Source organism: Crocodylus siamensis, chromosome 15 (assembly GCF_052110815.1).
Source record: "Crocodylus siamensis isolate JL-2025a chromosome 15, ASM5211081v1, whole genome shotgun sequence".
Classification (NCBI taxonomy): domain Eukaryota; kingdom Metazoa; phylum Chordata; order Crocodylia; family Crocodylidae; genus Crocodylus; species Crocodylus siamensis.
Window position 1 is genome coordinate 53,034,309 of NC_143409.1, and position 22,239 is coordinate 53,056,547.

At 52.6% G+C, this 22,239-nt stretch overlaps 3 protein-coding genes across 3 annotated transcripts; all 3 read left to right on the plus strand.

Moving 5' to 3' along the window:
* The first annotated feature begins 17 nt into the window (after positions 1-17).
* LOC149852853 (nuclear factor 7, brain-like) lies at positions 18-6,437 on the plus strand. Its single transcript, XM_090028201.1, has 7 exons — positions 18-133; positions 399-691; positions 1,032-1,525; positions 1,915-2,010; positions 3,360-3,593; positions 3,956-3,978; positions 4,965-6,437. Exons 3-7 carry the CDS (start codon positions 1,112-1,114, stop codon positions 5,242-5,244), a joined length of 1,047 nt encoding a protein of 348 aa, XP_089884327.1. The 5' UTR covers positions 18-133; positions 399-691; positions 1,032-1,111; the 3' UTR covers positions 5,245-6,437.
* LOC149852854 (zinc-binding protein A33-like) lies at positions 6,436-11,367 on the plus strand. The gene is made up of 6 exons (XM_090028183.1): positions 6,436-6,861; positions 8,492-8,587; positions 8,852-9,085; positions 9,545-9,567; positions 10,212-10,525; positions 10,844-11,367. The coding sequence occupies exons 1-6, from the start codon at positions 6,436-6,438 to the stop codon at positions 11,365-11,367; spliced, it is 1,617 nt and encodes a 538-aa protein (XP_089884309.1).
* A 6,441-nt stretch (positions 11,368-17,808) lies between these two features.
* LOC149852855 (uncharacterized) lies at positions 17,809-19,295 on the plus strand. The gene is made up of 2 exons (XM_090028223.1): positions 17,809-18,643; positions 19,001-19,295. Exons 1-2 carry the CDS (start codon positions 18,146-18,148, stop codon positions 19,223-19,225), a joined length of 723 nt encoding a protein of 240 aa, XP_089884349.1. The 5' UTR covers positions 17,809-18,145; the 3' UTR covers positions 19,226-19,295.
* The last annotated feature ends 2,944 nt before the right edge of the window (positions 19,296-22,239 follow it).

Sequence of the window (22,239 nt, forward strand, 5' to 3'; positions counted from 1 at the left end):
ATTTGAACACAGTCCATTTGCTCGAGCTTCATGTGACTGTACATCAGGAGGTTCCTGCATTGTCACAGGGCGCTCCTGACACAGGACACAAATTGTTGAAGCGGGGCGTCTGGGACCCCTGATGTTTAGTCAGGTGCCTGTACAGCGCTGCCTCCCTTGTCATCAGCCTGACTCCTGTCATTTCCTCCAGGAGCCGGCTTACCTTTCCCACGCTCCCTTGGCACAGGGGCAGAGCACAGGAGGGGGGCGATGGAGGCGGTCAGTGGTCTTGTTCTCACCTGGCAGCTTTCCCTGGGGCGGCTGGGTCTGGGTGCAGACTCTCATCTCATTCTGTGCCTCTATGCTTTCACTGGTAGTGAGCCATGAGCCAGTTCAAGTCTCTCATGTTTTTTTCTTAGGTCTTCGTGGAAGATCCGATCCCAGACGGCCTGGCAGGCATCGTCGTGGAGCAGCTCCACGGTCGATAGCCCGTCTCTGTCTCTGACTGCCTTGTGTATCTTGCTGTGCTTGGACCTGGTCTCTGGGCTTTCCTTCTGTAGCCCGTCCTCGCTCCGGACCTCGTTCAGCCCCTGTAGATCCAGGGCTGCTCCGTGGTGCGTGGTCTCCCTCTGACTGGAGCGTACACCCCCACAGTCTCAGGACGTGACCCGGAAAATACTTGACAAGACAGGCTGTTTTGGACCAGAAGCAGGTTAGACTGGGGTGGGGGACAGGAGTTTAGTGATTTTAGTGATGGGGAAACTCAGGCATAAGTCCTAGCAGTGACTTCTCAGGTTCCCCCAGCAGGACAGGGGAGTGCTGAATATTCACAGGACCCCAAAGAAGTGCCTGGGGCACAAAGTGAATCTTTAACAACTGACCGAGAGAGCTCAACATTTTTTTTTTATCATGGCAAGTGTTCCTATTGGCAAGTTAAAGCAGGTGGCTGGGAAACCAGGATGCCAGTGTTTCTTCCCTAGCTCTGGGTGGTAACAGTTATGCATGTAAAGAAGCTGACTTAGTCACCCCGCCCCTTCTGCCTTTCTTGCCAGCAGCTAAATAGGAAACGAAAGCGAAAGCCCCAAACCAGTGTCTGAGGGAAAGAGGGCGAGCAGGTCTGTCTCATCTGACAATGGCATCGGCCAGCTTCACAGAGGACCTGTCGTGTCCCATCTGCCTGGAGCTGTTCAAGGATCCACGGATGCTGCCATGTGGGCACAGCTTCTGCGCACCCTGCCTGGAGGCCTGCATACCCACTGGGCAGCACCAGGGGCTGTGCCCCAAGTGCCGGGGCCCTTTCATGCCCCAGAACCTAGCCGCCAACTGGGCCCTGCGCAGCTTGGCTGACAAAGCCCGACTCCTGAAGCTGGATGAGAGGCTCCCCACGGGTGCCGGGGCCAACTGGTACCTCTGCACAGAGCACGAGGAGCCCCTCAAGCTGTTCTGCAGCCAGGATGAGGCTCCCATCTGCGTGATCTGCCGGGACCTGCCCCAGCATCGTGGTCATGACTTCCTGCCTATCAAGAACGCTATGCAGGAGTACAAGGTGGGTACCCCAACACCTGGATTCCTGTGGGTGACAGCAGCTGGAAGCCTGGGCTCTCTCCCCAGCTCTGGAGAGAGGCTGGGGTCTGCTCCTGCAAACGGCGGGGGGTCAAGAGCCATGATCTCAAGGTTGAAGGCTAGTGTGCACTGCGTGAGAACGGGGGCTGGGGCTGGGACCCAGCACTCCTGCCTTCTGTCCCAGCTGTGGGAGGGATATGTGGGTCCAGGGGGTTAGACTGGGGGAAGGAACCCTGCCTTGTATTTTCAGCTCTGGTCCTTGGTGGGGTGGGGTGGGAGTGGGGGTCATCTGTGCGGCAAGGTCATATAGCTGAGGGGCTCCAGTCCTTGAGCCCTCCGTCACTACTGACTTGTGGGTTTCGTGTCGCACAGGAGAAACTGAAGTCTTGCCTCGGGACCCTGGAGGGCAATCTGACCTCCACCACGGAGAAGCAGAAACACCAGGAGGAAAACAAGGTGAAGCTGGAGGTATGGCTGTGGAGTCGCAGATATGCTTGAGGCTTTTAAAATGCTTTCCCTCCCTGACAGCAGCACGAGCTTTTGGACTTTAGTGCCTGGATAACATACAATGACTTTAAGGAACTACCCAGTGTGTTGGGGGGCAGACAGCCTTTTTAGAAGACACTGCACAAATTAGCCCTGAGTGCCACTCCACTCCCCCTCCTCCGCTGCTTTGCTTTCTGGTTCCTAAACTGTGCTCCTTACAGCTATCTCGCTCTGCTTCCTGGTCTGTTTATCCTGTCTGATTTCCTTCCTGCTTCACCTTCTGCTTCCTGCTCTATCTGATGCCGTTTTGCCAGTCCCTTCTATGGTCTGTTATGTTCCCCAGGGGCTGCCCATGCCACTTGTGGCATTTGTGCCACAAATCAGCCACCACCGGCTTAGAGAGTGGGGCACTGCACTGGGACCAAGGGCACCAGGTTCAGTACCAAGCTCAGCCCTTGGCTGCCTGAGTGAATCTGGCCAAGTCATGGCCAGGCCTTATGCCTCAGTTTTCCCATCGCTAAAACAGGGCCCTCAATGCTCCAATGTTCAGGCTCTAACCAACTCAAAGCAAGGCAAAACAGTTTGGTGGGGGGAAGGGGCAGGCATTACAATATTTAAAATATTGAAAACACCCATTTTTTCAAAAATAATTTTTCATGTTGAGCAATGAAAGGTGTTATTGAAAATGGATGGGTGTGGCGTGGGGAGACTGGTTGTTTAGTAAGTCTTCCCATCCAAAGCATTCTGTTCCTTGCAGCTAGAGCTGTATGAATTACTGGTCTTTTGCTTCACTGGTGATTTTGAACAAAGGCAGGGAAATATATTTTGGGGCAGCCTCAAAGGAAAATGGCTCGCAAAAAAAAAAAGCAGTAAATTCTGAACTAAAATGCCTTTCAGAACTGACAAGAAGTCAACATGGTTTGTTTAAAAAATGTTAGAATTATTATTTTTTTAATTTTACCCTCTGAATGTGTTTATACCTCTGCCCCCTCCCAGACCGAATGAGCTTGGAAACCAAAAGTGAATTTGCAAATGGCTTTGTTTAAACCAAATCTGCATTTTTGGAGGGAAGATTTGGCCCAGTGTTGCTAGAAAGGGCAGTGGTATTATCTCCAGATAACTGATGAGGAATGGATGCGGCAACTTGTCCAGGGTCATATGGAAGTTTGTGGTGGAGTCAAGGACTGAGCTAGCATAGCATGGATCCTAGGGTCCCATCCCACTGACTGGACCATCCAATCTCAGACTTTGCTTCACCTTGTGGAGGGTCTGCGGTAGGGATGCTGATACCTTGGATCAGAACTGCCAGCTGGTGCCTCTGTCCACAACAGGTCTGTGTTCAGGACCTGCTGGATCACATCTCCGTGGGGTTTGAGGGCCTCCACCAAGTCCTGAGGGAGAAGGAGCAAAACATGAAGGAGACTGTGAAGACAATGAAAGAGGCAAATCTGGAAGAGATGGAGGAGAGCCTGAAGGATCTGAGGGAGGTTATGAAGTCCTGCAATGAGATCCTGGCCAGGACACGGGCAGGGCTGGAGGGGACAGATCCAATCCCCTTCCTGAGTGTAAGTCTGTGCTTCGTTGGGGATGGCATGTAGATGGGATTGACATCACCAGGTGATGGCAACGTAGGATGAAAGTGTACTGACTGAGCTGAGGGTGGGCACTGGGAGGCCTGGGATCTCCCACCTTCGGGTGGGGACTAGGGTCAGGTGGATTCGACTGGTTGCAGGGTGGAAGCCAGGACACCTGGATTCTGCGGGAAGGAGGTGGGGTCTGATACTCGGAAGCAAGGTGGGAGGTGCCAGGTGGGAAGAGCTTTGAGAAAAGGGTGCAGAAGGGGGGGGGGGAAGGGGGCGGAGACGGTGTTTTGCTGTTGTGTTCATCTGTCTCAAGGGATAATCGTGACTGTTTTTCTGTCTTCCAGGGCATCAAGGAGCTGATGGAAAGGTAAGCAGCTGTATACACACACATGCATGTGCACACACATATGCACAAAAGCTTCACCGTAGTTCCTGTCCCGTGTACCCTTCACCCTGCCCACATACAGGTCTCCAAGAGACTCCCAGCATATATCCCTATTCCTACCCATTCCCTCAAACACATGTGCTCATCCTTTCGGTTTCACACTTGCCAGGACCCAAAGTTTCAGACCCCACATATGTGCCATCCTACCCCACATCAAAATGTAACCAGACTGATGCTTATACATACCCATGTGTTCTCTGTCTCTCTCTTTCCCTAACCACCCCCACAGAGCTAAACAGTGTCTCGCTGTCTCTCAAGCATGAAGGTTGCCAACTCTCCAGGATTGCCCTGGAGTCTCCAGGAATTAGATATAAATCTTCAGGAGACTGCTGAATAAATGATAGGGCATTCATTAAAATAAATATTAAATGTTGAATCCCATTTATACAGTAGTCCAGTGGGTTTTTAAAATGAAATAATAAGGCGCATTTGCCTTCCTGACTTAAAGTCTACCCACCATAATCTGTAACTGATACAGTCAAGCATGCAGGCATGTTCGCATTTTGTCGCGGGCATGTTGGTGTTCTGGGAACCTCCTGGAATAGATTCAGAGTTGGCAACCCTAGTAAGCATGTGTGCACACGCATACCCCCCCCCCACACTGCCACAACCCATCCCTGCCCCCTGCACTTCCTATTATCCTCACACACCTTCTCACTCCCACATACATTTTCTCCCATGCCATCCTCTTCCTTCAACATCTACACAACTTCGCCTACATAACCCTTCCCATCTACAACATCTACACAACCCCCACTCCCACCCTCCATGATACCCTTCTATGCCCTGAGCTGGGTAACACAAATCTGCCTTTTCCTAGCCCTGGTTCTGGCCACACACACACATTCATGGTCCTAGGCTGATGGTTTAGTGATGGCTGTTGTTCATCAGATGTCTCTGCCCCATAGAATCCCGGACTGTTGTGGGAGCCAGGAGGAAGAGCAGGAGGAAGAGCAGGAGGAACAGGAGTGGAGTAATGACGATGAAGAAGAGGAAGAGGAGGAGTCAGAAGAAGAAGGCAATGAAGACATGGAAGATGTGGAGTCAGAAGAGGAAGATGATGATGTGGAAGATGTTGTCCCTGTGGATTCATACTTCGAAGAGTTCAAAGACAAGCTGGACTTTGATGCCTGGGAAAAAATGCTGGAGAGCATCCTGCCCTCAGGGGAACCGGGGGAAGTAGAGTGAGGCCTCACCCCAGAGCTGGCTAAATCTTCATGCTGGACATGCCAAGGCCAGTTCAGTATAACTGCAGGGGCTTACCCCTGCTGCCCCACCCCAAAGCTAGCTGCATCTCAGTGCCAGGCTAGCTCTCCCTGTGTGCTATTGCTGCGAGGCTCTTCCCTAAGCCTTCCCACCCCTACCTCTGAGTGTCACTTTCCAGATATTTGCCTTTTCCCTGCCCACACTCGCATCTAGGATGAGAACTGAGGTTACTATTGCGAAGATGATGCTTGAGGCAGACCTGCGCTGAGGGATGTCTGGGCAGTTCCAGGCTTTGGGAACTGGGCTTCAGAGGAGATGCCAGAGGTTTCAGCACACCTAGAACACACCCTGCCTGGGTGAGATCTCCAAAGAGTCCTGAATGTAGGATACCCTAGCAGTGGTCATGCCGGGAGGACAGAGGATACTGGTCCTCTGCCCCACAGTACACACATCCCACCAGACCTCACTCCTCCGAGGACCCAGGAGTCCTGGCTCTCAGCTTCTCCTGCTGCTGTACCTCAGTCTTCTACCGCAGATTTGGGTGGAACCCGGGAATCCCAGCTTCCAGACCCCACTTCTCGAACCCACCAGATCCTACTCCCCTCCCAGACAACCCAGGTGTCCTGGGTCCCAGGGTTTTTACCCCTTGGGCCATTTGCCGGATTGAACTGGAGGGGAGGAGCACAGACAGTTGTAGCAGCCCAGTGAAGTGAGAGTTAATGAAAGCAGGAGCAGGGCTGCATGGAAGTGCTGAGTCAAGGGGAGGTGCAGCAGCTTCAGGAGAAGCTGCTAAGTCAGCACGAGCCCTGTGCTGCAGCCACCACCGCAGTGTGCATGGGCAAAGAGAGGAAAAAGCACCACCAGAACATAGGCCACTGCAGGTCCTGGCAACCCAGGAGAAGGACCAGTGTAGCCTTGCAGTCACCGGACAGCTAAACACCACGGCGGGGAAACAACACAGGCCTGAGGAGACTGGAGTCCCAGCCCCATCCCGACTGGACGTGGTGCTCTCAGGAGACAGGGTGTTCCAGCTCTGAGCTGGCAAGACATTGCATCGTGAGAAGACAGGACATCCTTGCCACGGGAGGCAGGCTGTGGGACCCTGAGGAGACAGGACAGGGCAGCCCAGCCTCAGGGAGTCCAGTTGTGGTCGTGGCTGTGGCTGTGGGGACAATGGCCTCCATCCGGGAGGTATCCAGCTTTGCAGAGGACCTTCTGTGTCCCGTCTGTCTCTCCCTCTTCCGGGACCCGCGCCTGCTGGAGTGTGGGCACAGCTTCTGCGCGCCCTGCCTGGAGGCCTGTGTGCCTATGGGGCAGCGCCGCGGGCTGTGTCCGGCTTGCCGGCTGCCCTTTGCACCCCGCCGTGTAACTGTCAACCGGGCCCTGCGTAGCCTGGCTGACAAAGCCCGGCTCCTGAAGCTGGATGAGGGCCCCCCCGCAGGTGCTGGGGCCGGCTGGTACTTCTGTGAGGAGCACGAAGAGCCTCTCAAGCTTTTCTGCAGCCAGGATGAGGCTCCCGTCTGTGTGATCTGCCGGGACCTGCCCCAGCACCGGGGCCATGACTTCCTGCCTGTCAAGAATGCCGTGCAGGAGTACCAGGTGGGCACTCGGATGCCTGCATCCTTGGGGTTGAGAGACAAGGGGCGTGTCTACATGAGACGCTTACTGTGCATTAGCCTAATAACACTGCGCAGTGGCATGGCGGTTAAAAACCATGCTACTAGCTTACTGCACAGTGTTAGTAGGCTAATGTATAGTAGGTGTCACAAAAATACCATGCAGCAGTGCTACTGAGCAGGGGAGGGGAGTGGGGTCCTGCAGGCGAAAGCGGAGGGGATGGGGAGCCAGGATGCCTATGCTCTATTCCCATCGCAGACCAGCGTAGGGTTAGAGAGGAAAGTGTTGAGAACCAGGACTCCTGGGTTCTCTCCCTGGGTCTAGGAGGTGGCTGGGTTTTGGTGGGCTAAAGCAGGGGGTCCACTGGCCCCCAGAATTGCTGGGTTCTCTCCCCTTCTGGTGCCTGGTTCCCCTCTGTCTAAGTCAGCATGTCTCCCAACAGGAGATGCCACCACTGGGTTGCCCCAGATGCTGGGTTCTGCCCCTGCCCAGCCCCCCACCCCCAGCACTGCCATCTCCTGCACCTGGTGCCTATTGTCCTGACAAGGCCCCTGAAACGATGAAGTCTCTGTGTTAAATTAAAAATAGGATTTGGAAAGTTTTGCCTGGCTTGGTCTGTTTAACTCTGCTCCCCCCAAACGTGTGCGTGTGCGCGCGTGCGCGCACACACATGTGCAAATGTTTAACACTGATGCTGTGGTATGGAGACAGAGCTGGTCTGCACTTTGTGTGTCTTATATATCCTTTGTCACCAGCCCCACTGTTGCTATTCTTCCCTCCTCTTCCCTCCTCTCCTTCAGTGTCCCCTCCTCACTTCCTCCCCCAGTTCTAGTGCCTTCATATGTCCCCTTCTCCCTGTGCCCCACCAGTCCCCATGACCCAGTCCCCTGCCTATCCTCCACCCCTTTCCCCTCCCTGTGCTACGGCTTCCCTGCCCGACCAGTCCTCTAAATTTTTCTCTTGGGCCCTCCGGCTTTCAGGACCCCGGTGCTCCCATCCCAGCTGGACAATGCTAAGAGCAGCAGGGGGAGCGGGGGGGGGGGGGGGGGGGGCATCAGGCACTGCTGTTCGGGGAAGGGCTGAGGGACTCCCTCTACTGCCCACATGTCAGATTTATATGCACTGCAGAAGGGTGGGCAGAGAGTTGTGTGCCACCCCTCACCCCCAGCTCTTTTCAGATTGTCCAAAAAACACAGCAGAAATCAATCCTTCAGAAGCAGGTAATGCCCCCCCAACACACTTACACACCCCTTGGCATAATCTCCACATGCATACATGCATGTGCACACACATACACACACACACACAAAACATGGCACAATTTTTAGTAGGGAGCAGTGCATACATACACATGCACAGCACCTCCCTTGTCACAGTCTCCAGCAGAGGGCAGGACATGCAAGTCCACACATGCTCCATACAAGGTGTTGAGTGGGAATTGGGGAATGAGACCCCCAGTCTGGGCAATTAATCAAAGTAGGGCAGGAGCCTCCCAAAACCACCCTGGTGCTGGATTTGGACCAGGACCCTCCTCCCTCCTTGTGGAGAAAGGCTGCCTACCTCCCCATCCACCTCAGCCCTGCTGGTGACCCTAGGGTGTCTCTGCCCCCAGGACCAGCTCAAGGCCTCACTGGAGCCCCTGGAAGAAGGTCTCAAGAGACTCATCAGGAACCAGTGCCGCCAGCAAGAGAACATCCTAGAACTGAAGGTAGGAAGTGGCATGCTGGGAGCCAAGGATACTTGGCTTCTCTCCCCAGCCCTAGGAGGCAAGTGGGGTCTGGGGAGTTGGGGCTGGCAACCAGGACATCTGAGCTCTGGGAAGGGAGTGAAAGCTAGTGGGTTACAGTGTGAGTCAGAAGAAGGCAGGAATGCAGAATCAGGACTCCTGTGTTCCACCCTTGGCCCTAGGGTGGGCATAAGGCCGTGGTTCTGGTGCTCGCTGGCTCAAGGTTGACTTCTGAAAACTCCACAGAGCTGTGCAGAGTCCCTGTCAGACCACGTATCAGGGGAGTTTGAGAAGATGCACCACCTGCTGACAGTGCGTGAGCTGGGGCTGAAGGAGGCCCTGGAGCAGCAGCGGCAGAAGAATCTGGCCCAAATGGAGGACAAGCTCCAGGAGTTCAACTGGAAAGTGACCACTTGGACTGAGACCCTTTCACAGGTGCGAGCAGGGCTGGAGCTCAAGGACCATGTCAGCTTCCTCAAGGTGAGGGGGGCTGAGCTGGAACCCAGGGGCTGGGGCTGGCAGGGACCAGCAAGGTGCTGTGGGGAAAGTAGAGCATGGAGGTACCTCAGCCTCTCTCAAACATATTGGGCATGACTACACATTGCCATACAGAGATGTAACTGCGCCATGTTTTAGTTCTTGGTATGCGGAAGTACTAAAACAAGGTGCAGTAACGGCCCTTACTGGGGCAGATGAGCAGTGCATGCTTAGATTGACGGGCTATGTTGCCGTAGCAGTGCACTATAGCTGTGGAGTGTGCCACTACGGCGACTTAGATGGTGATGACGTGTTGATGCCCATGATCCCTACATTGTCACAGGGCAATGTGTAGATGCACCCAGTGGGGACATGGTGTAAGGGGAACTGTTGACATTGCTGCATCGGTGACCATCCCATCACCTTCCTCTCCCTTCACCACCTTCTTTTCACCCCTTCTAGGATGCTAAGGAACTGATGGAGAGGTGAGCGGTCCAGGGGCTTTCTGTCCTCATTTTCCCCAGAGAGTTTTAGGCCATGCAGGAGAGCTGGAGCCAGGGATCTGCTGAGCTTGGCCCTGGGCTCTGTGAGCCCAACTTAACTAGTAGGCTGTTATCGTCTCCTGGTATACTGAGCTATAGCATTTGAGGTACATGAGTACGTGATCTGAATGGGTAGATCATGGTCTTCCTGTAACTATACCACACACCCTCAGTGAGTGAACTACAGGGAGAGTAACCTGATCACTGGTAGCTGTAGTAGGCTTTTATCCCCTGCTGTGGGAGCGCATGCCAGCAGATGTGCTGGACCTCATCAGCTAGCAGCAAGTGGTGGGATGTTAACCTAGTATGTTGGCCAATACCTTACACTACTGAGCTCTGTCAGTACAAGAGAATAACCCCATCGACCGGCAGTGGTAGCAGACTATTATCCTAACCCCACCATTGGTTGGAAGGGGAATGCAGGCCATTATCTTAAGCCATTCTTTTCATGACACCATTGCCTGGCAGCAGGAAGTAGATCATTATCCTTACCTCCCCACTGGCTGTCAGCAGAAGGCAGGCCATTACCCACCATAGGCCACTCACACCAGCTCCCAAGATAGGTGATGCCCTCGTGGTCTCTGTAGGGTCCGTCAGGGGCAGGGACCCCAGGGGAAAGAGGCAGAGAAGACAGAACAAGTTGAGGTAGAAGAGGAGGTGAGAACCAGCGATGAGGACATGGATGAGTGTGAGCAAGAGCAGGAAGGAGAAGAAGAGGAGGAGGAAGAAGAAGAGGAAGCTGAAGAGGAGGAAGAGGAAGAAGAGGAAGAGGAGGTTGTGGAACAGGAGGCCAAAGAAGAGGAGGACGATGAGGTGGTGCCTGTGGACTTGAACATTGGAGAGTTTAAAGGTCCCTTGCAGTTCTATGCCTGGAAGGAGCTGCTGGCCACCGTCCACCCAGGTGAGAGGACCTGTTCCTGCCTCCATGCTTCAGGAAGTGGGGCTGGGAGGTCCGGCAGAGGGATGCCTTCCTCAGCATGCAGGGCTGGCTGAAAATCCCAGAGCAAATCTAGGTGGTAGGAGGCACTGCGGGGTGGGGAAGCCCAGCAGAGGTCAATTTCCATTGGCGGGCAACACCCAAGGGCAACACCCAAGGGCAGCTCTATGCAGCACTGTGCTGTGTGGAGCATAACGGACAGAAGGTCATCAGGGGCTTACTCCTGGGGTATATGAAACATGACATAGCCACCAATTAAGTCTGTCCCTCCCTTCCCCCCAGCTCCAGCCTGCATCACCCTGGACTGTCGCTCAGCCCATCCCAGCCTGGTCCTGATCGAGGAGGCCACCGGTGTTAAGTTCAGCCCTGGGAGGCGGTTCTGGCGCCGAAAGCCCGAGCGCTTCACTGCCAGCCCCTGTGTGGTGGGCCAGGAGGGCTTCACCAGTGGGCGGCTGTACTGGGAGGTGCGGGTGGGTGATAGCACTGACTGGGTGGTGGGGGTGGCTCGGCGGTCAGTGAAGCGCAAGCGGCGCCTGAGCTTCCGCCCACGGGAGGGTGTGTGGGCCGTGGAGCGGAGGGGTGAGCAGTACTGGGCCCTTACAGAGCCCCAGACTCTGCTGTGTGTGGGTGGGAGGCTGGAAAAGGTGGGGGTCTACCTGGACTTCGAGGGAGGGCAGCTGTCCTTCTACAACAGCACCTGCCTGAGCCACCTGCACACCTTCCAGGAGGCTTTCCGCGAGGAGCTGCTGCCCTTTCTCAGCACCCACTCCAGCAAGCCCCTCTCCATGTGGGACCTGGAGCTCTGAGCCACTGCCCAGTCCTGAGCCAAGGCCAGATTGGGGCTCCCTGAAGAGGAAAAAGCTCCATCCCCATCCCTTAAGCCAGGCAGGGCTCCTACCCTAGGGCCATATTGGAGCCAGTGTCCTGTAGAGGGGAAAGATCTTATTTCCTTTGGAAATGAGTCCCTCTGGCCCCAAGCTGTTGAAGAACCGTTGTCCCCCATCCATGAACATCCACTTTTCCCATTCCCAGCCTCTTCGCTCCAAGGACTGGAACCAAAACAGGGGATGAGGCAGCCTTAAGGTTCAGGGTGAATTAGCTGAACTAGGTACCCCCTGTGTGGCATCCCTTTCTCCCTATACTGGATGCACCAGGAGACTGGGACTGGGATCAACCCCACTCAAACCACAGGCCAGGTGTAGCCAAAACTCACTAGGCCACAGAATTAATTGGTCCCCTCCCTCCCTCACTCCCATTGGGATCGCTCGTTCTGGCCCCAGGGACATTGCATGCTAGATTGTTTCAGCCTCAGTGGTCTGATGTTTGGGTCACTCTCCTGGGTGGTGGAAGCAGTGGGTCTCAGCCCTCTCAGGCTGAGGAAGGGGACTTGAATCCAGGTCTGCCTGCTTCTTGGGTGAGTGCCTGACTCCCCAACTGAAGTAATTGTACCCACTGGGGTGGGTGGCTGTCAAACTCCTGGCAATAAGGAAAAACACATGAAAAGGAAATATCTGTGGATGGGGAGAACATCTTGGCAGGCTCTCTGAGGTAGCTGGTGAGCTATCAGCGTCATTGAGGGGTGACAGGAGGCCATGTGGAGTCTTGGGCTTCACCGCAGCCTAAAAGTGGGTACACAGAGATCTCTACCCCCAAAACATTTGAGGATCCCTGCAGCAGCATTCTACATGGCAGGGATGAAGACACCTTGGCAAACATGTGTGTTTGTCTTTCTGCTGGGGGCTACCACTGTGGGAACCCAATTTAGGCAGAGGGAGTGCTTAATTTGGGGAAGCCCATGAGGATTTGGGTGCTGAGCTGCTCAGACTGGCTTCATTCCGGACAGTTGAGTAGCTAGGATTATCCCATCACTGTGGAAGAAATCAAACTTCGCGTTGTGGTTGAATCAGAACTGACAGAGCCAGCTTTTCTTTATTTAAGGCTATACTGTGATCACAGGGAGAATGCCATACAGCAAGGGGAATCACCCACCTGTCTGTTTCAAAGGATTTCTCAGACTCTCTAAGTTTACAAGCGTATTTATATTAAAGACAGAGAAAGAGATAAAAAATACACCTTGGAGAAACAAAACAATAGTAAATTACACAGAAACTTAGAAAAGTTTACTTAAACAATTAGCTATGCATAGGGCTATCCCAAGGCATGCAGGAATGCACAGGGCAAGATATCAAGATAACCCAAGGAACGCAGGAATGCGGATCCCTTATCTCAGAACATTTGAATTAAGCAGTATCAGCACGTCTGGTCTTTGTCTGTTTTTCTAGTCAAGTAAGCCAATTACTTCTACATCACTCAGCCGGATTTAGGTGCCATCCATCCTCCATGCACACCCTTTGTCCTCAGCCCTCCTCTCCTCACTGTGGGGATAACACTCCTTCCATCCCAAGCCATGCATGAGCTGCTAGGTACTGCTGCTTATATGCCTGAGTCCAGGCCCTGTAACAGGCTGCCTCTTGCAAGGCAGCATCACAGCCTACCCCACCCTCAGTCCTTCTTCCAACCTGAGGGTTCAGCTTGGTGCTATTGTTACTGGTGGCTTTGGAGGGAGCCCTGCCTTGAAGCCAGCCCAAACAGGATCTCACTGCCTCAAGGTTTCTCCACTCTGACAGCTGCTGAATGGGACTCACAGATTTTTTAAGTCACCCCCAGGTTTTGGTGCTGTGACCCAGAGACAAAGGAAATGTCCTCATATTTATCATCATTGTCATTGTTGCTATTGGGCACCATCATCATCATAGGTTCATGGAGGACATACAAAAAAGGGAGCTCTGGCTGCCCAGTTACAGAGTGGTGTGTGGAGTTGTGCTTGCGGTATTTGTTTTTTCTCATGCTTTCTGGTCTTTGCTTCATCGCACATGCAACCAGGAAGAATTGTTTTCTTTCCTGATGTTACAGGTATTGGTGTATTTGTGAAGGGGTGGGTCCTCTTCCTCAAAAGCATTGGGTGTTGACTGCAGGATTTTGACTAGAGTTTGCCAGTGCTCCTCCTGGGACTAAAACCCAGAGGTTCCCGATTAGAGGGTCTTGCCCCTATGCTCAGGGTCAGACCAATCTTCACATTTGTGATCAGGAAGGAATTTTACCCCAGGGTCAGATTGGTATGGACTGTGGGGGTTTTGCCTTCTTCTGTAGCAGGCAGCCTGGCCCTCCTCCTTGGATCACTTGAGTGCATGTTAGCAACCTTATGCAGACAAGGTTCTTTGAGTAAATCCAATATCTTATTAGACCCACTCAAATAGTTGAAAAAATTCTTCTTAGCAAGCTTTTGGACACAAACACTCTTTTTCAGGCTGAGGAAGCATCTGCAGATGATCTGTGCTCTTCCTGGATGCAGGAACACATGGACCTATATTTAGTCCATGATTTTTTGTATCCAGTAGATTTATGAAGTGAAGTTCATAGACTTGTCTATAAAAGGTGTTTTGTAAATTCCCTTTGAGGATTAGAACTGAGAGATTGGGAAAAGAGTGGTTGTCTTGTGAGAACTGGGAACCCAGAAGTAATATTTTTATCTTCGATAGATTTTTGGAGTGCGTTCATTCTGGTACATATCCAGGTTGTAGCCATATTGGTCTAGAGGAAAAATCAACCAAGACTCATAATAGAGATAATATCTTTTATTAGTCCAACAAGATTTTTGCAAAAAAAAAAAATCTTTAATTGCAAGCTTTCGGGCACAAACACCCTTCATCGGGTATTGGAGAAAAGATTGTAAAAGTTCTCCTGGGTAGAAATGAAAGTTCATATTTCATAGGATTTCACAGAGGAGTCAATAGATGTAGAACTCTGGGCAGTAAGTTCATAGCTGGTATGGAGCCTCTCACCTCTTGTCTTGATTGCCTTCATTCTGGTATGCAGTTGTTGCTTGGTTTCTTCAACATATTTTCCATCAGGGCATTTAGTGACAACCCTGTTAGCAACCTTTGCTGTGGTGGTACAGTGACTGCCGTTGTTCCTCTGCTTTACCTATGGCAGGTTAAAGTGCTCTTGGTGTCTGGGCAATATGCCTTGTAGTTGTGTGACAAGGTTAATTATATAGTTTTCAAAACAGGTTAGACACAAACTTGTACAAGATGGTTGGGATGGCAATGATCCTCACTTGAGCAGGAGGGTTGGACCAGATGTGACCTCCCAAAGTCCCTTCTAGCCTGAATTTTTTATGATTCTGTGATCTTTCTGAAGCAATAGTACCTGTCTGAGCCTCCATTTTTTTTCTCTGTAGGGCCCCTCTTTGTGATCAGTCTGTTTCTGTAGAACGATGGATCCTCACAATGACTTTTGCTGATGGCAATAAATTTGGTTTCAAGAGCCATTGATCCCATTGCCTCTGCGGGGCTCCCGTCTCTTAGGGGAGCAGGTGGGGGGAGGCAAATACTGAGGTTAAATCTTTCAGGGTTCCTCACCAGAATGGGTCAGGGTCCCAGCTATGGACATGAGTTTACTTACCAAGAGTAAGTCTGGAAGAGCAACGCTGAGTTTCCAGAAGGCCCCACCTTCTGTGAGGGTAAACAAAAGGGTTAGGCTAGGCTTAAACTAGTTACTTGCTGGCCTGAATCCAGAAGAGGTTTGCCAGAGATCGTAGCCCTATTCACTACATACAGCAGCAGCGTGAGGTTATCTTGAAGAGTTTGGATTTATCCACCATTCACATACCTGGGTGAACATCTGGAGTCACTCCACTAAAGTACTAGGAGCCATTCCCCAGTTACATCCTACGCTGGACTTCTCAACCATGTCAATGCAGTCTAGCTACAGGACTGCCTATAGACTTCCTGAAGCAACTGCCATAGGCTGTGGGAAGGTTTTTCCATATTTACCCCTTAGGTCAGTGTTGATCCTCTTGGCCTCTCTCCTGCGTGACTAACCATGGTTAAGCAGGTTCCTCTGTTCCCAAGAAGTCTTGGCCAAACACCATCCTGAGTTTAAGTGGTTGTGATCTGGGGGGTTGCCCAGCCCCACAGGAGACTTGGCCCCTTTCTCAAGAAGGGATAGGAACACTCACCAAGCCTGGCTCATGATGAAGCCAAGATCAGAGGGAGGGGGAGGATCATCTTACCTTAGTCTCATGCCAGCACCACTTCTGAGGAAACATGTCTCTCAAAATGAGCTTGGGGCAGTGCTTTGAAAAAATTGCAGAGTAGGAGAACTGGGTTAGTCTCTTCTCCTGAGCAGAGTTAAAGATCTTTTTTTCAGACCTTCAAGGTGGCATCTCCATGCTTAATAGGATGACCATATTTCCAGTTTCAAAAAAGAAGACACCTGTGGGGGGGAGAGGGTATATGATATGCCTGTGCCTTGCCCCTGCCCCTCACTTGCAAGCCACAACCCCACTCCCCAGACTATGCTGGTGCCCCTCACTCCCAACCCTCAGCTCCCCTGTCCCTGCTGATAACCCTCATTACCAACCCACAGCCCACTGCCCCCCAGTCCTGCTGGTGCCATGCACTCTTGACCTGCAGCTCCCTGCTCCCCCCAAGCCCTGCCAGTGCCACTCACTCCTGACCCACAGCCCCCAGACTTCCCCAGCCCCGATGCCCATGCAGCTCTCTGCTGTCCCCAAAGAACGCCCCTATATCCTTCCCTTGCTGCTGCATCCCCAGCAGGCATGCATGTGTTACACACACACACACACACTCTTACCTGCCTGTAGCTGCTGGGGCATGCACAGAGCATGTGATGACCCTTCTCCAAACACCTTTCTCTGCAGCCCCCAGCCCCAAGCAGCAGCTTGCTCAGGAAATCCAGGAAGTGCCAGGAAAGCAGAGGCAGAGCAAAATCCTGGACATTTGCTGATGCTCCAGGTGGGAGGAATCTGCAGGCTTGCGGGAGTGGGGGGGACTACAGCCAGCTGCAGGCAGTCAGACCTAATTACATGTCCCCTAGAGGATTGGGACAGCAAAGGTAGATGATTGACTGGCCCTAGGAAGTTCAAGGCTCTTATGGAAGGTAGACAGAGGAGACTGAAGCCAAAAGAAAGGCTGGGAGGCTGAAGGTAGCAGCACCAGCCAAGGCTCTCTCCAGGCCTAAAAGACTACAGGGTTGGCTTAACCCTTTATGCACTATGGTAAGGCATATTATTAAGGAATAATTGGTGTTTAAGAAGACTACAGAGGGGCTGGGGGGCCCAAGAGATAAAGACTGTATAGTTTAAAGACTGGAAGAAACTTGAGAGATGTGGAGTGAACCCTGAACCTGCTACAATTCCCCCCTCTCCCCCTCCCATGAAGAATCAATCCAGCAAAATGGACTAAAATGTGGTTGAGTTGTCAGATCCCCAAAATAATTCAGCAATGGGATGTTATTATTCATCAGGGTTGTGCAGGTGTGTGTGTGGGGGGGGATGTTGTTATTCATCTAGTGTGGAGGGGGCGAGGGAGCGGGGTCTGACAGGGACTCTATGCTCAGCTTTGGGAAGGGAATGGGATCTGGTGTGTGGGAATAGGGAGGGACTGGGAGCCAGAACTCCTGCGTCCTTTGGGGGCAGAGTGTGGTTGAGGGGATAAGAGCAGATGGGGGCGGGGGGGCTGGAAGCCAGGATTCATGAGTTCATTTTCCCTCTTGGAGAGGGGAGCAGGGTTGCTGGGAACAGGGTTGCTGAGAGCCAGAACTCCTGGGTTCTCTCTCTGCTCACCTGAGGCTGTGGGGGCTTCTGGGCTAGAGCAAGATGGGACTTAACGTGGCTCATCTATTTCTCAGCAACCTGGGAGAACCCCACAGGGCTCACAGCTGCCCCCCAGGCAGGTTGGACTGCCTCAAGTTGCAGCAGGCAGGGAACCCAGGGCTCCTACGACCCCACATGAGAGCTGCTCTAAACAGCGGGCTTGCCTCCGGTCTCCGCACGTGTGGGCCTGATGGAGCCATGGGTGTGGCTGCTTGGCAGGAGAGATGCCATCTGGCTCAGGGCCCAGGCTTGGGATGGGTTAGGGGTGGGGCTTCCCAGGAAGTAGGTTCTGGGCCTAAGAGCTGGGTGCTCTGGGACAACGGCCAGAGCCCAACAGGGTATATAAGACTGAATCAGGTCATCTAGGGAACAGACATCTTTGGAGCCTTACAAGGTATGTTGCCACTTGCCAGGGCTGTGGGGCTGCAGGGAGGGAGACTCCTAAGAAAATGACTGGGATCCAGGATGCATGAGTTCTTTAGAAGGGTAGTGTGGTCTGGGGGATTAGAGAAGGGAAGGCTGGGATCCAGGATGTCTGGGGTTTTTTCAGAAGGGTGTGGGATCTTGTGGCATGGGCTCCAGCCAGGACTCTCGTGTTCTCTCCTTGCCCTGAAAGAGGAATGGGTTCTCGTGGGTTTGGAGTGGGTGGAGAAGGGGGCTGGGAGCCAGGACACCAGGCTTGTCTGGGAGAAGTATGGATTCTGGTGCATTCATAGTTGGGTCCATCCAAGCTCTGGGCAGGTGGGGTGGAGTCTGGGGGCTGGTGCATGGGGAATGAGGGAGGCCGCAGTTGGCATTTCAGTCACTTATCTGGCCTCAGTCCTCCCCACCACCCGGGGGATGAGGGCATAGGCATGTTGCCCCCTGAGTTTGCCCCTCAGCCCAGGCACAGCTTTCTCTGACCCATGTCTATAAAGATCTCTAAGGGTTTTGGGGGTGGCGTGGGGGAGGAAGAAGGAGGGCAGGAGAGAATCCATGCCCCTCGGCTTCATCCTTTCCGGTATGGATCAGGGCACAGAGAGCTCAGATGCAGGCACTGTCTGTCTGTTCATATGTTCTTCATTCTTTTTCTCCTTAATGTTACCTGTCTGTCTTTCTCTGTAGCCATCCCACCATCTGTCCTTCTGCCTCTTCCAAAGCAGGTCAGGGTCTTTCTAGCAGGCGGCAGTATCACAAACGATACATCTTCCCCCTGCTGCGGGTGGTGGGGCCGTGAGGTTGGAGTTGCTTTCTCTCGGAGGTGGCAGGCAGCTGTGAGGATGTCTCAGGTCGACACAGAGCTGGAGAAAGGCTTGCTGGCCATCCTATGCACCTTCCACAAGTATACCCAGGGCAAGATGGGTGACCTGCACCAGGCAGCTTTCCACAGCCTGCTCCGCAGTGAGCTGTGCCACCTGCTTACGGTGAGGCCTTGCTCCCCACACCAGCAGCCTGCAGCCCTTCCTCCCTCCCAGTCCCAATCGTATTGATGGCCCGCAATTTTGACCTGCCAATTCCTCCCACTCTCAACCTGCCCTTCCCTTGTCTCCCACCCCACAGCTCTGCCAATTCCTACCACTGCTGAAAGGCATCACACTATTGATCTGTTCCTTGGTTGTTCTAGTCTGTAGCCCACACACACATACTCGCACACACTCTCCCCCAGGCCTCATGCTCATTGGCAGGGGGTAATGCTCCCTGCCCCTTTCATGCCCCAAGCCACAGAATCTGGCAGTGTGTCGGTTCCCCTAGTGTACGGCTGTGTCCTTATTGCTTTATAGGACACAGAGCAGCAGGAGGTAGTGAGGATGGTGTTCACCAGTTATGATGCTGACGGGAACCAGAAGCTCTCATTTGATGAATATGTGAATCTGATTGCATGCATCCTCCGGAAGCTCTGTCAACCATGGAAACTGAGACATGCGCCAAGCTGGGAGCTGCTGCCTTCACCTTCTAAGGCCAAAGGAAATTTGTCTGCCTTTCACTCCTTCCCCAACTCTCTGTAACCTTTCCAATTGCCAGCCCTACCCCTCTCCATGCCCTGTACAGTGATTGGCTATATCTAAGCAGCAGGCAATAAACAGAGAACATGTTTTTATAACCCTGTGTCCTGTATAAGGCAGTCTTTTTTTGCTTTGGAAACCTATTAGTCCATCCATCAGTTACCCATCCCCAAACATACCTCCTGTGCCTTGCTTTACTCACAAATATACAATTCTATCCAGTCATCCCGTCCTAAGGGATACCTTGCATTTCATCCATCCATCCACCTTCCCTCGCTCCCAGTGCTTCCCAGTTCATCTGTCCATCTACCATCCCTTCCATCCATCCACCCAACTGTCCTTTAACCCACATATATCTTTTCCCATCCATTTATGCATGCATCAGTCCACCCACCCACATATATATCATTCCATCCATGTATCTAAACTCATGTGGTCCTGTGGTGTCTTTTTTCTGCACACTGGATCTAGCACATGTAGCATCCACTCCGGTCAGACCAGGATGTGAGCCACCTGCAGGACCCCCTACAGCTGGTTCAGGGGGAGTGTTGCATGTAGTGCAGGTACCAGCATGGGCACTGTGTATGGTGCAGTCTCGGACTGGCCAGAGACAGCGCTGGCTCCAACATGTGGGTTCCTGCCTTGGGACAAGGCAGTGCCCTCTCCAGATGGTTTAGGATTTATGCTGGTATGTGTATGCACATACAGAATGGGGCTGTGTATGATGAGCCTCCCAGGCCCTGCATGAAAGGCCAGTCCAGTGTGTATTGCATGTAAATGGTCCCATCCATTCATACACCTTCCCACCCTCCTTCCCTGTAGATATCTTCCCATCCATTCCTCCATGCATGCCCCGACGTTCATTCTTTCTCATGCTTACACCTTCCAAATTCTTTATGTCTATTTGTCTGTACTCTTTTACCCCTTTAGAAACATTTTACTTCTGTTCTTTCCCCCGCAGGAGCTCTAGCTCCACTTAAAGGGTGTATTTAATGGGAAAAAAGTAATAGTGTTTGACTAAAACCAAAAAAGGGCAGGTACCAATTTGAAAAGCTAATTGGCTTAGAAAGATAGGAGTCAATCTATTTACAAGACACTGAGGGGAACATGGGAATGTGGGAGGGGGACTCTCTCAACAGGGTTACGGGAGGTCTCCAGAAGTAGCAGGGGAAAGTGGGGGGGATTTCCACCCTACAACGCAGGAACTCTGCGCACATGGGTCAGCCCCTCATGGGTCTCGGTGGAAGAGCGGAGTTTGATGAGCCAGTCCCACAGCAGCAGGATCACAAACGTGACCAGCAAGCCAGGCAGGAGGAGGAGGAGGAAGCGGTAATGGAAGAGGTTCCCTGGAGGAAATGAAAGGAAAAGATGCCTGTGGTGAGTGGAGTGACCTGAGGGTAGATTAAAACATGCTTACACATGTGTACATGTATGTTTGCACATATGTGGGTGTATGTGTGCACGTGCAGGAGTGTCGCCTGCTGTTAGGATTTTGCTCCTACAGGCACCATAGCATCAACATCCATATTTGCTGTCCATCCCTGCCCTTCCATAACCTACCCCCTCACTCCACCTCTATGGATGTATTTGATTTCCCAGAGGTGCCATCCAGCAGATCCACAGCATTGAATGCCAGGGGGAGGAGGCATATGAGTGGCCACACAGGGATTTGAGTGCAAAAATCAGCAGATGGCTCCTCACTGCCCATGTGAAGCAGCAGCAGAGCCAGAAGAAGAACTTAGGTGTCCTGAGCCACTGCCCCCAAGCATCACACCATGCATCCTGGAGGGAAAGGCCTTCTGACTTGCCCCACCCTTGAAGCCTGCTAGCACTCCCTTCAGGCGGACTCACCCACAGACGTCAGGATTACATGTGCCAGGCAGGTCTTATTGTGGCCCAGGAGGACCTGGTACTCCCCCTCCATTTCTGCTGTCATGTCCTGGATGATGAGGGCCAGTGGATGGAGAACAATATGTCCCTGAAAGGCTGAATCAAGATAGTAGGCCTGCCCCAGAGCCAGCACCAGGATCCAGGCACATCAGACATGCCCAGGGTCCAGCTTGCACAGTGCTGTGCTTGCCTTAGGCAGGTGGAGGGGGATGGTGTCTTGAATCCCTGGTGCCACGAAGCGGTGGATGATGGGACACATGCCAGGATCTGGGAACAGACAGGGGGTGAGATACACACCAGCTCCTCCCCCTTGGGCTGCAATAAGGGTAGGCATCAGGCTTTGAGCACCCTTACTGGTCCAGCCCAGTACATACCCATCTTCCCAGGTGTATTCTCAGTTCACACCCAGTAGATAACCCATTTTTTTCAGTATCTTACTAAGACAGTCCCTCTTCCTCCAGCACATACTTAATCCATTTTGTGTACAAACCTCATTGTTTCCTGGTATATCCCTAGTATGTACAACTCTTCTTCAATGTCCAGTACACTTCTTATTTTTTCCAGAATATTTCTGGTACAACCCCAATTTACCTAATATGCTTGAAGCTCTCCCATCTATACCTCTCTACCCTCAGATATGTCCAGTTACATTCTCTATTTCTACCCCAGTCTATTCCCGATCCTTTCCTACTCCCCAGGATGCCTTGCCTTACAGCACATCACACTCATAAACTCTCTCCCTCTCCTCACCTGCTATGTTCCCAACCTGGGGCACTGGCTTGGCCTCCATGCCCCATCCTGGGAAAAGAGCCCCCAGAAGGAAGAGCACAGCCCTGTACCCCACCCCTGGGGATACCAAGCATAGGTCAGCACCCCACATCCATCCAGCTCTGCCACGGCAGACTGCTCTGCTATTCCATAGTGATGTCACAGTGCCCCATGCTCCACATGTTCTAAGGAGGTGGACAGATGTGGGAGCAGAACACAACAGCTGGACACAGCAGCTGCCCCCTAGTGGCAGCAACTGCAGTTGCCTGTCTTGATGCTATGTGGTGTGCTAAGGCATCACATCTGGGGACCAGATGTGCCCAGGGACACAATTATGGAATCAGGTGAGCACTGGCTGG